Raw genomic sequence first — 12,571 nt, forward strand, 5'->3', positions numbered from 1 at the left:
GAAGTAGAGATTGTGACATCTTAGGTTATAAGCAGGAGACCAAAAGGGTTAAAGTATAATAATATATATTTATATATGATAATGTACATATTTAATATGGTTCATATTATCTTAAGTACTTTCATAAAAATCTCGATGATGGACAAAGTAATCTACTTTTGTAGATAAGAAAACTATGATTAAATAATGTGTGCAAAGACAGTAACAACATTAAAGTGTAATTTTTAGCATTTTCTATGTATATGGACAAAGTAACCTACTTTTGTAGATAAGAAAACTATGATTAAATAATGTGTGCAAAGACAGTAACAACATTAAAGTATAATTTTTAGCATTTTCTATGTATAGAGCACTATATAACCAATTTATATATACTGTATCAATTCTGATCCTCTCAACAAGTTATAAAGTACTGCTTTCTGTCATTAATGAGGAAACAAGGACTTTGGAAGGTGTAGCAACTTGATGGATATCAAATAACTACTAGGTGGTGGTTATTTGTCAGCTATGGCCACAGTAATGCTGTGTAACTGACCACTACAAGATCACAGCAGCATAAAGCAAAAGCACCTATTTTAACTCACGAGTCTACAGGTGTCTCATCCTCATCCTGGGAACGCGGGCTAGTCCAGGCTTGACGTTCTCATGGCCATCATAGAAACACAAGGGACAGGTCCACTGTGCATTTTGAAGTTGGCATTTGTGTTTTTGAAGCCCTTGGTCTCATCACACCCACCACTGTTGCAGTAGCCAAGCAAAGCATATAGCCAAACTCAAAGTCAGAGTGTAGGAAATATGCTCCTCTTTGGTGAGCTGAGTCACAAAGCAGGGTATAGATACAGGGAGGAGGGAAGAACTGGGACCCAAATGCAACTTGCCACAGTAGTGGAGCTGGGATTTAAAGCCAGGTGTCTCAGTGGGCAGAGCCTGTGGGTTCTTGAATGGTTTTTCACCTATCTTTGCATATCCTAAGATCTAATTTTTAAAATAGTTTTTAACTGGTTTGTTCAGTGTTTTATAATCCAAGCTCTTAATTTATTCTGTATGACTGTAGCTATTTAGGGGAAACTAGTAAATTTGTTTCTCTGATGTCTCTCCCTGGATCTTTCAGGCGCGATTCTGGGTACAGGTGATGAGGGATTTGCGGAATGGGGTAAAGCTTAAGAAGGTCCAGGAGCGACAGTACAACCCTTTGCCCATTGAATATCAGCTCACCCCTTATGAGATGCTAATGGATGACATTCGGTGCAGAAGATACACTTTGCGAAAAGTGATGGTAAGTAACAGAGAAAAGTATTAATGGACTCAAGTACTTATTCTTCTATAATTATATTTGTTCAAAGTAGTCTTCTCAATATTAAATTTTTAAAATTATTTCTTCTTATAAAAGTAATAATACTTGGGCATTGTAGCAAACTTGGAAAATATATTAAACTCAAAGAAAGAAAGTTAGAAACATATAATTTCATAATCTATAGAGAAATTTTGTTAACCTTTTATCTTTCTGGTTAACCTTTCATCTTTTTTTCTCTGCATTTTATTTGGACAAAATGAGTTAATATTGGGTATTTTGTTTTGTAGCCAGTTATTTTCGCTTATCATATTGTGAATATTTTTTTCCATATGTCCAACATAATCATTTCTAAATGACAATATATCTTTTCTAGCTTATGGCTATACCAGAGTTTATTAAACTACTTACCTTGTAACTAGTTATAAGCAGCCTATTTTTTGTATCCTTGTATATATATATCGTTTTGTTTTGTTTGAGTCAGAGTCTTACTATGTCACCCAGGCTGGAATGCAGTGACATGATTATGGCTCGCCATGGCCTCAAACTCCCAGGCTCAAGTGATCCTCCAGTCTAAGCCTCCTGAGTAATGGGACTGTAGGTGCACGTCACCACAACTAGCTAATTCTTTCATTTTTTGTAGAGATGAGATCTCACTATGTTGCCCAGGCTGGTCTCAAACTTATCAGCTCAAGCAATCCTTCCACCCAGGCACTTGCTGAGATTACAGGCATGAGTCACTGTACCCAGCCTAAATCCTTCTTTTTATTTTTTTGAGTTCGAGTCTCACTCCATTGCCCAGGCTGGAGTGCACTAGCACGCAGGTTCATGGCCACCCCAGCATCAACCTACTGGACTTTGGCGATCCTTCTGCTTCAGCCTTCCAAGTAGCCAAAACTACAGGCGCGTGCTACCACATCTGGCTAATTTTTTTCATTTACTGTAGAGTTGAGGTCTTGCCAAATTGCCCAGGCTGGTCTCGAACCTGCGGACTCGGGCAGTCCACTAGCCTCAGCCTCCCAAAGTGCTGGAATTACAGGCTGAGCCATTGAGCCCGGCCCTAAATCCTTCTTAATAACCACAGTGAAATCCTTGAGTTAAGTTCTTAGAAGTAGAGCATCTAGTTCGTCAGCAAATCCTTGTAGCTCTCTACCTTTAAAATATATACTAAATCTAGCTGGGCTCAGTGGCTCAGTCTGTAATCCCGCGCCTTTGGGAGGCTGAGGTGAGTGGATTGCCTGAGCCCGTGGGTTTGAGACCCGCCTGGGCAGTGAGACCTCATCTCTACAATAAATCAAAAATTAGCCAGGCGTGGTAGTGCAGCTACTTGGAAGGCTGAGGCGGAAGGATCGCCAGAGCCCAGCAGGTCGAGGCTGCGGCGGCCGGGAGCGGCCACTGCACTCCAGTCTGGGCAACCGAGTGAGACTCCAACTCAAAAAACAAAACAAAACAAAAAAATATATATCCTAAATCTGACCGCTTTTTACCACCTCCTCTTGAAATACTTTATATTCCAAGCAACCATCATCTCTCATTCAGACTATTGCAGTGTACTCTAAGTGGCCTTCCTGCTTTCAACTCTCACTCCCCTTTAGTCTGTTTTTCCCCAAAAACAGCCCGAATAGGCCTCTTATGTCATTAAAATGTGACCATGTCATTCCCTGCTCTGAACCTTTCATTGGCTCTTCATCACTCAGGATAAACTTCACATCCTTACCTTGGCCAGCATAGCCCCTATGGTCTGTTCCAGGTTACCTCTCAGATCTCATCTCCTGCTACCTTTCCCAGCTAATTTCTCCTTGTTGGCCATCTTGATGTCTGTCAGTGTCTTAGAAGTACCTAATGTGCTCCTGCAGGAGAGCCTTTGCCTCTGCTATTCCCTCTCCCTGGAACTCTTTCCTGCATAGCCACATAATTTGCCTCTTCACTTTTCAGATCTCTCAAGTTCCTCATTAGAAAAGTCTTCTCTCCATTTCTTTATCCATGTTTTTCTCTAGCCGACATTGCCATGTATTTTCAGATTTAACAGCTCCCGTACAGAGAAAAGGGCTTAGTTCTTTCCACTGCTTATCTCCATGGCCAGAACATGTGCCTAACATACAGCCAAATGCTGAGTCTTGTGCTCAAAATAGTTGTGGGATGAATTAAATCCACATTTTAAAGAAAATTTAATCATAGTTACATTATGTAGAATATTCTTAATGAAACACATCACTTGGTTTATAATCAATTGATTTAAGTAGCTACTTGAGCTGCTTGTTAACTTTAATAAACTACAATATTTCAGCTAAATATTACATTTATTTACTTTTCAGTAAATCTGATTTACTTTACAGATAAGGAAACTGAAATTTAGAGTTGCTCAGTAGTAACTTATCAAGTTCAGACAACTAGTTATAAAGCAGAACCAAGTATCAGTCTCATTCTGTTTGACCCCAGAGCCTGTGCTGTGTTCTACAGACATGTGGTCCAGTTGCCCTTAGAAATACTATGATGATGATGATTTACAACAGAATAACAGATTAGTTTTGGCCATTTCTTCACATCCTTGCACAAACTGGGTATCTTTTGGGGTTGACTAATTTGACTAGAAGAAAGTACTCTTTCATTTTAGAAATATGTATTTGTTTGATTATAAGTACATTTAAACTTAAAAATATCTGCCAGCTGTTTGTATATCTTAATTTTGTTTTAATTTAACAAATATGGATTAAGCACTTCTCATGTGCCAGGCCCTATTTTAGACTTTGGAAGAAGGACATCACAGTCTCTACTGTCTCAAAATTTCCATTATGGTGGGAGCCACTAATAACCTATGAGGAAGCAGCTAACTAAAAAAAATAAAAATAAAGTCATGTTTAAAGACCAAGAAAGAATGGGATTTGACACAAGAAATTAAAAACAATTCACCATCCTTAGAGTGCTAAAATTTTGAGGGGTGTGGTCAGGCACAATGGCTCATGCCTATGCACTTTGGAAGACTGCTTGAGCCCAGGAGTTTGAGATCAGCCTGGGTACGTAGCAGCATCTCATCTTCATAAAAGAGTTAAAAAATGAGCCAGGCATAGTAACTTGTGTCTGTAGTCCCAGCTATTCAGGTGGCTGAGGCAGAAGCATCGCCTGAGCCAGGAGGTCAAGGCTTCAGTGAGCTATGATCATGCTACTCACTCCAGCCTGGGTGACAGTGAGATCCCAACTCAAAAAATATATATTGTGAGGGTGAAGCTGTCAAGGTAAGATGAAAAGACAACTTAGAAGAGAACCTATGGATCCTCAGCATTGAAGGATGAGCAGAAGAAGACAGTAAAATAAAGACAGAGAAGGTGTAGCTAGACAGAAAACAAGAAAGTCGAGGAAGTCACAACTGTGAAGGGCTCTGATAAGCACAGTGAATTGGTTAACAGCCTTAGCAACATGGAAATGATTTGTTCCTTTTATTAAGTGAAAGAAATAATAGAAACCAGAATATAGAGTGGGAGGTGAGGAAATATATAATATGTGTCTCTTTTAAGAAATGTTTAAAAGGAGATGAAAGATAGTGTCTATAGCAACACCTGGGGTACTTCCTTGTGTATCTGTGCTGTGACTTGTTTACCCAGCCTCCAAACATCTGGTTATTTCATTTTCATTGTTTTAATCAGTATTGTGATAACATCCAAATACAAACGTCCCTTCCAGTTATCTCCTTGGTTTAAATTTCTATTGGTAAAATGAAGAGATCAAAGATAATGCACATTTTAAGTTTTAATACTATGTTTTGCAAAATTTCTCCCCAGAAGGGTTGTACCAATTTACATTTTGACCAGTGTTTCAAGATAATTTTCAAAAATTGTGCTTTCTCAAAAATGTGTGCTTCTTAGAACTTTTTGTCCTTTTATTGGGTGAGAACTGAATGTAATTTCAAGGATTGTCCTCCTTATCCAGAAGGCATTAGTCAAGATTTCACATTAGTGATTAAAGTCCTAAGAGATCATTAACTTTTCTGTTTGATTATTGGTATTGTCTTTTACCTGTCACCCTTGATATTGCTAAAACTTTCTCTTTTTATCAGTGAAGATAACGGTGCTAAATAGTAGTCAACCTGTCTGATGCTAAGAATTACTTAGGATAGATTCCTTTTGAAGTTGCTGACTTAACAGATCTCAGCTGCAATGTAGGAATCTGTGTTATGTAAGCACTCTAGGTGAGGCTTAGGGAAATAATGTCATGTAGGAGAATGACAAAGAACTGTACATCCAAATTAGAAAGTGTTTGTTTGCAAGCATAAATAATTACTTTCTTCCTGTGGTTAAAAAAAAAAAAAAAAAAGACTTTTAAAAGAAGAGTCTGATTTTTTTTCCTTCTAGTTTTCTTTATAATTGATTTTTTTTTTTTTTTAGTTAAAAGGAAAAGTTTATTTAGAAAGTAGATCAGAGAAAGAGGGTAGATCCACCTCTCCGAGATTGGAGAGGGAGCCAGGGAGTTAAGGAACATTCAGCCTATAATTTATTCTTTAAGATAAAATTCATGTAACATGAAAATATCCATTTTAAAGCATGCAGTTCAGTGGGCATTTAGAATATTCTCAAGGTTGTACAACCTCCACTTCTGTCTAATTCTGAAATAATTTCATCATCCTAAAAGTATCATTCCCATTCTTCCCTCCCCTCAGCTCCTGGCAACCACTAATCTGCTTCCTATCTCTGAGGACTTACCTACTCTGGATATTTCATGTAAATGGACTCATACAATATGTGGTCTTTTGTGTCTGACTTCTTTCACTTAGCCTAATGTTTCAAGGTTCATCCACATTGTAGCATGTTGGAGTACTTAATTCCTTTCTATGGTTCTATAATAGTTCACCGTATTTTGTTTATGTGTTTATCACTTGATAGACTTTTAGGTTCTTTCTACCTTTTCATTATTGTGATTAGTTCTACTATGAATAGTAGTGTATGAGTTTTTGTTTGAATGACTGTTTTCAGTTTTGAGGATTATATACCTGAGAGTGGAATAACTGGGTCACATAGTAAATCTATATTTGACTTATTAAGAAAATTCCCAACTCTTTTCCACAGCAGTTACATCAATGAATATTCCCACCAGCAATGTATGAGGACTCCAGTTTGTCCACATCCTTACCAACACTTGTTATTGTCCATTTTTGTTTTTAATTATGGCTATCTTAATAGGTGTGATGTAGTATCCCATTGTGGTTTTGATTTGCATTTTCCTGATAACTAATGACGTTATGCATAGTTTCATGTGCTTGTGGGCCATTTGTGCTATTCACATCCTGTACTCGTTTTTTTAAATGGGTTGTTTGTATTTTTGTTGTTAAGTTGTAGAGTTTTTTATATATTCTGAATACTGGACTCTTGACAGAAGTGTACTTTTCAAGTATTTTCTTCCATTCTGCAGGTTGTCTTTTCGCTTTCTTGATAGTATCCATTGATGCGTAAAAGATTTTAATGATGCTGAAATACAATTTATCCATTTTTTCTTCTGTTGCTTGTGCTTTTGGTGTCATATCTAAGAACTTATCAAATCTAGGTCATGAAGATCTTTCCCATATATCTTCTAAGACTTCTGTAGTTTTAGTTCCTATACGTAGGTCTTTGATTTCTTTTTTAATTAACATATGGTGTGAGATAAGAGTCAGACATTCTTTTGCATATTGATACCTAGTTGTTCCAATACCATTTGTTAAAAAGACTTATTCTTTTCCCATGTAATGGTCTTGGTGCTCTTGTTGTAAATCAGTTGGACACAGATGTTTGGATTTGTTTCTGTACTTTGAATTTTGTTTGATTGGTCTGTATGTCTGTTCTACACTGTTTTGATTACTATAGCTTTATTATTGTAGGTTTTAAAACAGGGTACTGTGTGTCTTTCAACTTTTTCTTTTTCAAGATTCTTTTGACTATTTGGGATTCCTTGAGATTTTGGATGAATTTTAGAATCAATTTTTCTATTTCTGAAAAAAAAAAGCCATTGGAATTTTGATAAAGATTCAGCTATATCTGTAGATGGCTTTGGGCAGTATTGTCATCTTAACAATTTATTAATTTCTCCAATCCATAAACATAGAATGTCTTTCCATTTATCTAGGTCTTTTATTTTTTTCAGCAATAATTATAAGTTTCCATTTACACACTTTGCACCTCATTGGTTGAGCTTATTTTAAGATATTTTATTCGTTTTGATGTTATTGTAAATGGAATTGTTTCTTAAATTCTGCACTGTTCACTGCTAGTATACAGAAACACAACAGATTTTTGTGTGTTGGTCTGGTATCCTGCAACCTTGCTGAATTTATTTATTAGCTCTAATAGTTTATCTCATAGAATTTTTAAGATACTTTATATGTATGTTCATGTCATCTGTGAAGAAAGATACTTTTACTTCTTCCTTTCCCATCTGGACGTCTTTTAATTTCCCTGGCTAGAACCTCCTATACAGCGTTGAACAGAAGTGACAAACACAGGCTTCTGTGTCTTGTTCCTGATCTTAGAGGGTTAATCTTTCAGTCTTTCACTATTGAGTATGATATTATGTACAGTTTTTCATAAGATATTAGGGGTAAGTTTTCATAAACAACTTTTATCATGTTGAGAAAATTCTCTTCTGTTCCATATTTGTTAAGTCTTTATCGTGAATGGATGTTGAATTTTGTCAAATCTTCCTTACACGTTAACTCAGATGGTCGTGTGGGTTCTTCTGCTTCATTCTATAAATGTCTGTTTTCATGAATGTTTTTGTGTGTTGAACCACCCTTATACTCATAAGATAGATCCCACTTGGTTTTGATGTTTTGACATAAGCAAATAAACATAAATGTCATCTTGGATTTTTAATGCTTTAAACAAATATTAATGCATAAACATCAGTGAATTATAAGATCATATTTCACTTTCAAAAAATTGCTAAAGGGGAGGCTGTGGGGTACAGTCTTTGAGTGAATGGCAGTAAAACATGGATACCAAAAATGGGCAGGTCTGGGTGACAACTGAGAGGAGGAAGTAACTGGGGAGTTGGAAATGTGCTGTATCTTCAGCTGATTAATAATTCCATAGAGGATATTCATCTGCATACAAGTAAGATTTGTGTACTTTACTATATGTATGCTATACTTCAGTAAACAAGTTTACTCCCCCAAAATTGGCATCTCCCCTCCAAAAGAGAGAGAGAGAGAGAGACTTCCTTGTATTTTAACATGTCAGTAAGAAGGGAAGGATTTTTGCCATTTAGCACAGAAGTAATGAATCCTCAAGTAACCTTTTTAATGAATGAAACAGCATTTTTCTATAAATATCATGAAATCTTCCTACTTACAACTACCAATTCAGCTTTTTGCCAAAGAAAGCCACCGTCCAGAAGATGAAGCTGCATGGTTGAAGTTATAACTTGGGTGACTATTTCTTCATACACACACAAAGAGTAGCCGCTCATGTGTTTATGACTGGAACTCAAGTAATAAGTATGGTGTACAAAATTTGAGAGGCTTATACCTCTGTAAATTACTTATAGATTATTTACTCTGGCCAAATGTGAATGACCAACCCATGGCATCCATCCCCAGGAGTCCTGAGAATATGTACCTGCGTGATTGATCTATAGCTTGGTTCTATACAATTTAGAAGGATGGAATTACAAAAAACCATAAATTCAATACATGTGAGATTTACACTGGCTAGGTCCAGAAAGGCAGGACATTTCCAAGCAGGGACCCCTAGGTTACAGGTGGATTCAAAGATTTCCTGACTCACAGTTAGTCAGTATATGTAAAAGCAGTCAAGGAAATGGACAGCTTGAGGAAGATAAGGGAGCCACGTAGATGAATATGTATAGATATGTAGATGAAGCCTTATGTGTGGTGGCTGGCTTCAGAGAGAGCAGGTATCTGTCTTAAAGGCACTGGAGTCCCCAAAAGACAGCCCAGGATCATAAATCTTTGATTTTCCTTGGTTAGAGAGTAAATCACATTAAAAGTTAGGAATTTGACAAGGTAAAAAAAAAAAGTTATAGTTTAGTCATCAGTCATTTTATATAAGTTTATACAGATGTTGATCCTGAAATGTGAGATAATCAGTTGTCTATAAAATAAAATATTAGGGGAAGAAATGGGTGTTTTACCTTGGTCTCTAAGAAACTCAGAGTGCAGGAAAACACTGCTGAGCTGCCTGGTTATAAAATAGAACCCTGATGAGGTAGAGACTGAATAGAGAGTATTTTTTTCCACTGTAATACTACAGCTACTGAAACATGCAAAGGAGAAGAGGCTAAATATTAGGTACAGACTAACACATCACTCCCCTGGCCTAGAAGCAAGGAACCTCAACCATTGATGGGAAAAGATGTTGAAACTAGGGTGCCTCAAGCACATATAAACTACCTAAATAACCCACTAGAATCAGAAAAGAAGGAATCTGGGGAGTCTATCTAGTAGGCAGGCAGAGGCTAGGTTTCGTTTATTCAGATCCTGTTACAGAAGTTGAAAACTTCTCATAAAATGGAATGCCTAGATCTTAAGGTCACCTTGCTGTGTTTTAAAAAATGTATACACCTTTGTAATCCACATGTCTATCAAGACATAGAATATTGTTACCCCACAAAGTTCTCTCATCTGCTGTCACTGGCCTCACTTCTTAAAGAGAGGCAACCACCATTTCCTACCATAGATAGGTTAGTCTCATCTCCTCAAATTTCATAAAAAGATATTCATACCATATGTGTTCTTTTACATAAGACTTGTTTCACATACCACAAATGCTTTTGATATTTATCAGTGTTGTGTGTAGCAGTAATTTGTTAATTTTTATTGCTGAGTAGTATTGCATTGTGTGAATATTTTCTAGTTTGTTTATCCATTTTCATATTGATAGATGCCTGTTTCCATTTGTTTTTCTTTTGTTTTTAGGGGTTGGAGTCTCACTTTGTCACCCAGGCTGGAGTGCAATAGTGGCACGCTCAGGGCTACCATAGCCTCAACCTACTGGGCTCAGGAAATCCTTCTGCCTCAACCTCCCAAAGTGCTGGGATTACAGGCATGAGCCACCACACCCAGCCATTTCCAGTTTTTTATAATTATTAACAGATCTTATGAACTTTCATATACAAATCTTATTGTGAATATATGTTTTCATTTCTTTTATCTAAATACTAGGAGTGGAATTGTGGGGTAATATAGTAAGTGTACATTTGGTTTTATAGAGAATCTGACAGACCTTTTGCTAAACTAGCTCTTATATCCCACATTCCTGTCAACAATGTGTGAGAGTTCCAGTTACCCCATAACCTTGTCAGCATTCGTTGTTGGCAGTCCTTTCTATTTTAGCGATTCTGGTGGATCTATAGTGGTGTCTTTTTGTGGGGTTTTTTGTTTTTTGTTTTATAAAGATGTGGGATGCAATTCAGGGTCAGGTATATAAACATTGATTATGCAGGTATCCTTATTGATGAGGTATGCCCCTCCCTCCCCTAGCAGTTTCCTTCAACTGCCAATCCCACCCCCTCCCCCTTTTTGTGGTTTTAATTTTTATTTCTCTAATGTCTAATGATGTTGAACATCTTGATCTTTACTTCATACTTCCTTTGTGACAGATCTGTTAAAATCTTCCCAATGTTAATTGAGTAGTTTATATTTTGTTATTGAGCTATAGGAGTTCTTTATATATCCTGTATGTGAGTCCTCTGTCAGATACATTTTCTTTTGAATACTTTTTCCCAGTCTGTGGCTTGCCTATTCATTTTTTTAATGTTTTGTTTTGATTTGCATAGGAAACAAAAAGGAAAAATTATTTAAATTTTTATATAGTTGAACATGAAAAGCCACCAGTGTAGTGGCACACACCTGTAATCTCAGCACTTTGGGAGGCTGAGGCAGAAGGATTGCTGGAGGCCAGGGGTGTGAGACCCTGTTGCTACCAAAACAAAACAAAACAAAAAACAAAAAAACTAGCCAGGTGTGGTAGCATGTGCCTGAAGTCTTAGCTACTCAGGAGAATGAGGCAAGAGGATTGCTTGAACCCAGGAGTTCAAGGCTGCAGTGAGCTTATGATAGTGCTACTGCACTCCAGCCTGGGTGACAGAATGAGACTTTCTTAAAATAATTAATTAATTAACTAATTATTAAAAAATGAAAAGCCATTACATTAGTATTCCAAAAAATCAAGTATCTATATGTAAATCTAGTGAAAGATGTACACTAGAAAGATCTAGTGAAAGATGTCCTTAGAAGCTACAAGTTGTTAGTGCGAAATAATAAGGATCAAGACAAATGGAGGGGTTTCTATGTTTATGGATTAAAAGCCTCAGTACTGTAAAAGTGACAATTCTTTCCAAATCTGTTTATAAATTTAATCTGAGCTTGATAGAATACCTTGCAGGTATGTGCGTGTGCAAGTTGACAGGCTCATTCTGAAATTGATATGGAAATGTGAAAGGCAAGAATAGCTAAGAGAGTGTTTAAAGACAGAGTTGAAAGAATTAAATCCCCAGTTTTCCAGACTTATAGCATAGCTATACTAATTAAAATAGTATAATATCAGTTCAAGGACAATCAAATAGAAAACAGAACAGACCAGGCATGGTGGCACACACCTATAATCCCAGCGCTTTGGAAGGCCGAGGCAAGAGGCTTGCTTGAGCCTAAGAGCTCAAGACTAGCATAGGCAACATAGTGAGACCTTGTCTCTACGAAACAAAATATTAACCCCGTGTGGTAGCACACGCCTATAGTTCCAGCTACTCAGGAGGCTAAGCTGGAAGGATCATCTGAGCCCAGGAGGTCAAGGCTCCAGTGAGCTGTGATCCTGCCACTGCACTCCAGCCTGGACAACAAAGTGAAACCCTGACTCATAAAAATAAAATAAAAAATACATTGAATATTAATAATATTACTCTTACATGCAGAATGTAATTGAATCTCACAGACATAATAGTGAGCAATAGAAGCTAGACACAAAAGAAACTATACTTATAATTTCATTTATATGAAGCTTTAAAAAAGTATTTAGTAATGCCTTTTCATTAAATAGTGTGTTACACTTTCATCTAATTCTAATTCTACAGGTGAAAATGAGATCTCATTTGATTTTCCATTTGTTTATGAGTAAGGTTGAACAACTTTTTTAGATTAGAAAATATAGTTTATTTAGAAAGTAAATTTGAGAGCAAAAGAGGAGATTGACATCCCCAAAGTAGAGGAGGGGTCCAAAGCTTAAGAAACATGGGCTTGCCGACTCGGTGGCTCAGCCTGTAATCCCGTGCCTTTGGGAGGCTGAGGTGAGTGGATTGCCT

At 36.9% G+C, this 12,571-nt stretch overlaps 1 protein-coding gene across 2 annotated transcripts in view; it reads left to right on the forward strand.

Annotated features, from left to right (window-relative positions):
* The window catches only part of SPIRE1 (spire type actin nucleation factor 1), a 157,213-nt gene that overhangs the window by 99,103 nt on the left and 45,539 nt on the right, over positions 1-12,571 (forward strand). For both annotated transcript variants that reach the window (XM_008058931.1, XM_008058932.1), the window contains exon 5: positions 1,112-1,276. In XM_008058931.1, coding sequence (XP_008057122.1) covers positions 1,112-1,276 — 165 coding nt within the window. The remainder of the gene's footprint in view (positions 1-1,111; positions 1,277-12,571) is intronic.

Source organism: Carlito syrichta, unplaced genomic scaffold (genome assembly GCF_000164805.1).
Source record: "Carlito syrichta isolate Samal-C Ts95f unplaced genomic scaffold, Tarsius_syrichta-2.0.1 Scaffold303652, whole genome shotgun sequence".
NCBI lineage: Eukaryota > Metazoa > Chordata > Mammalia > Primates > Tarsiidae > Carlito > Carlito syrichta.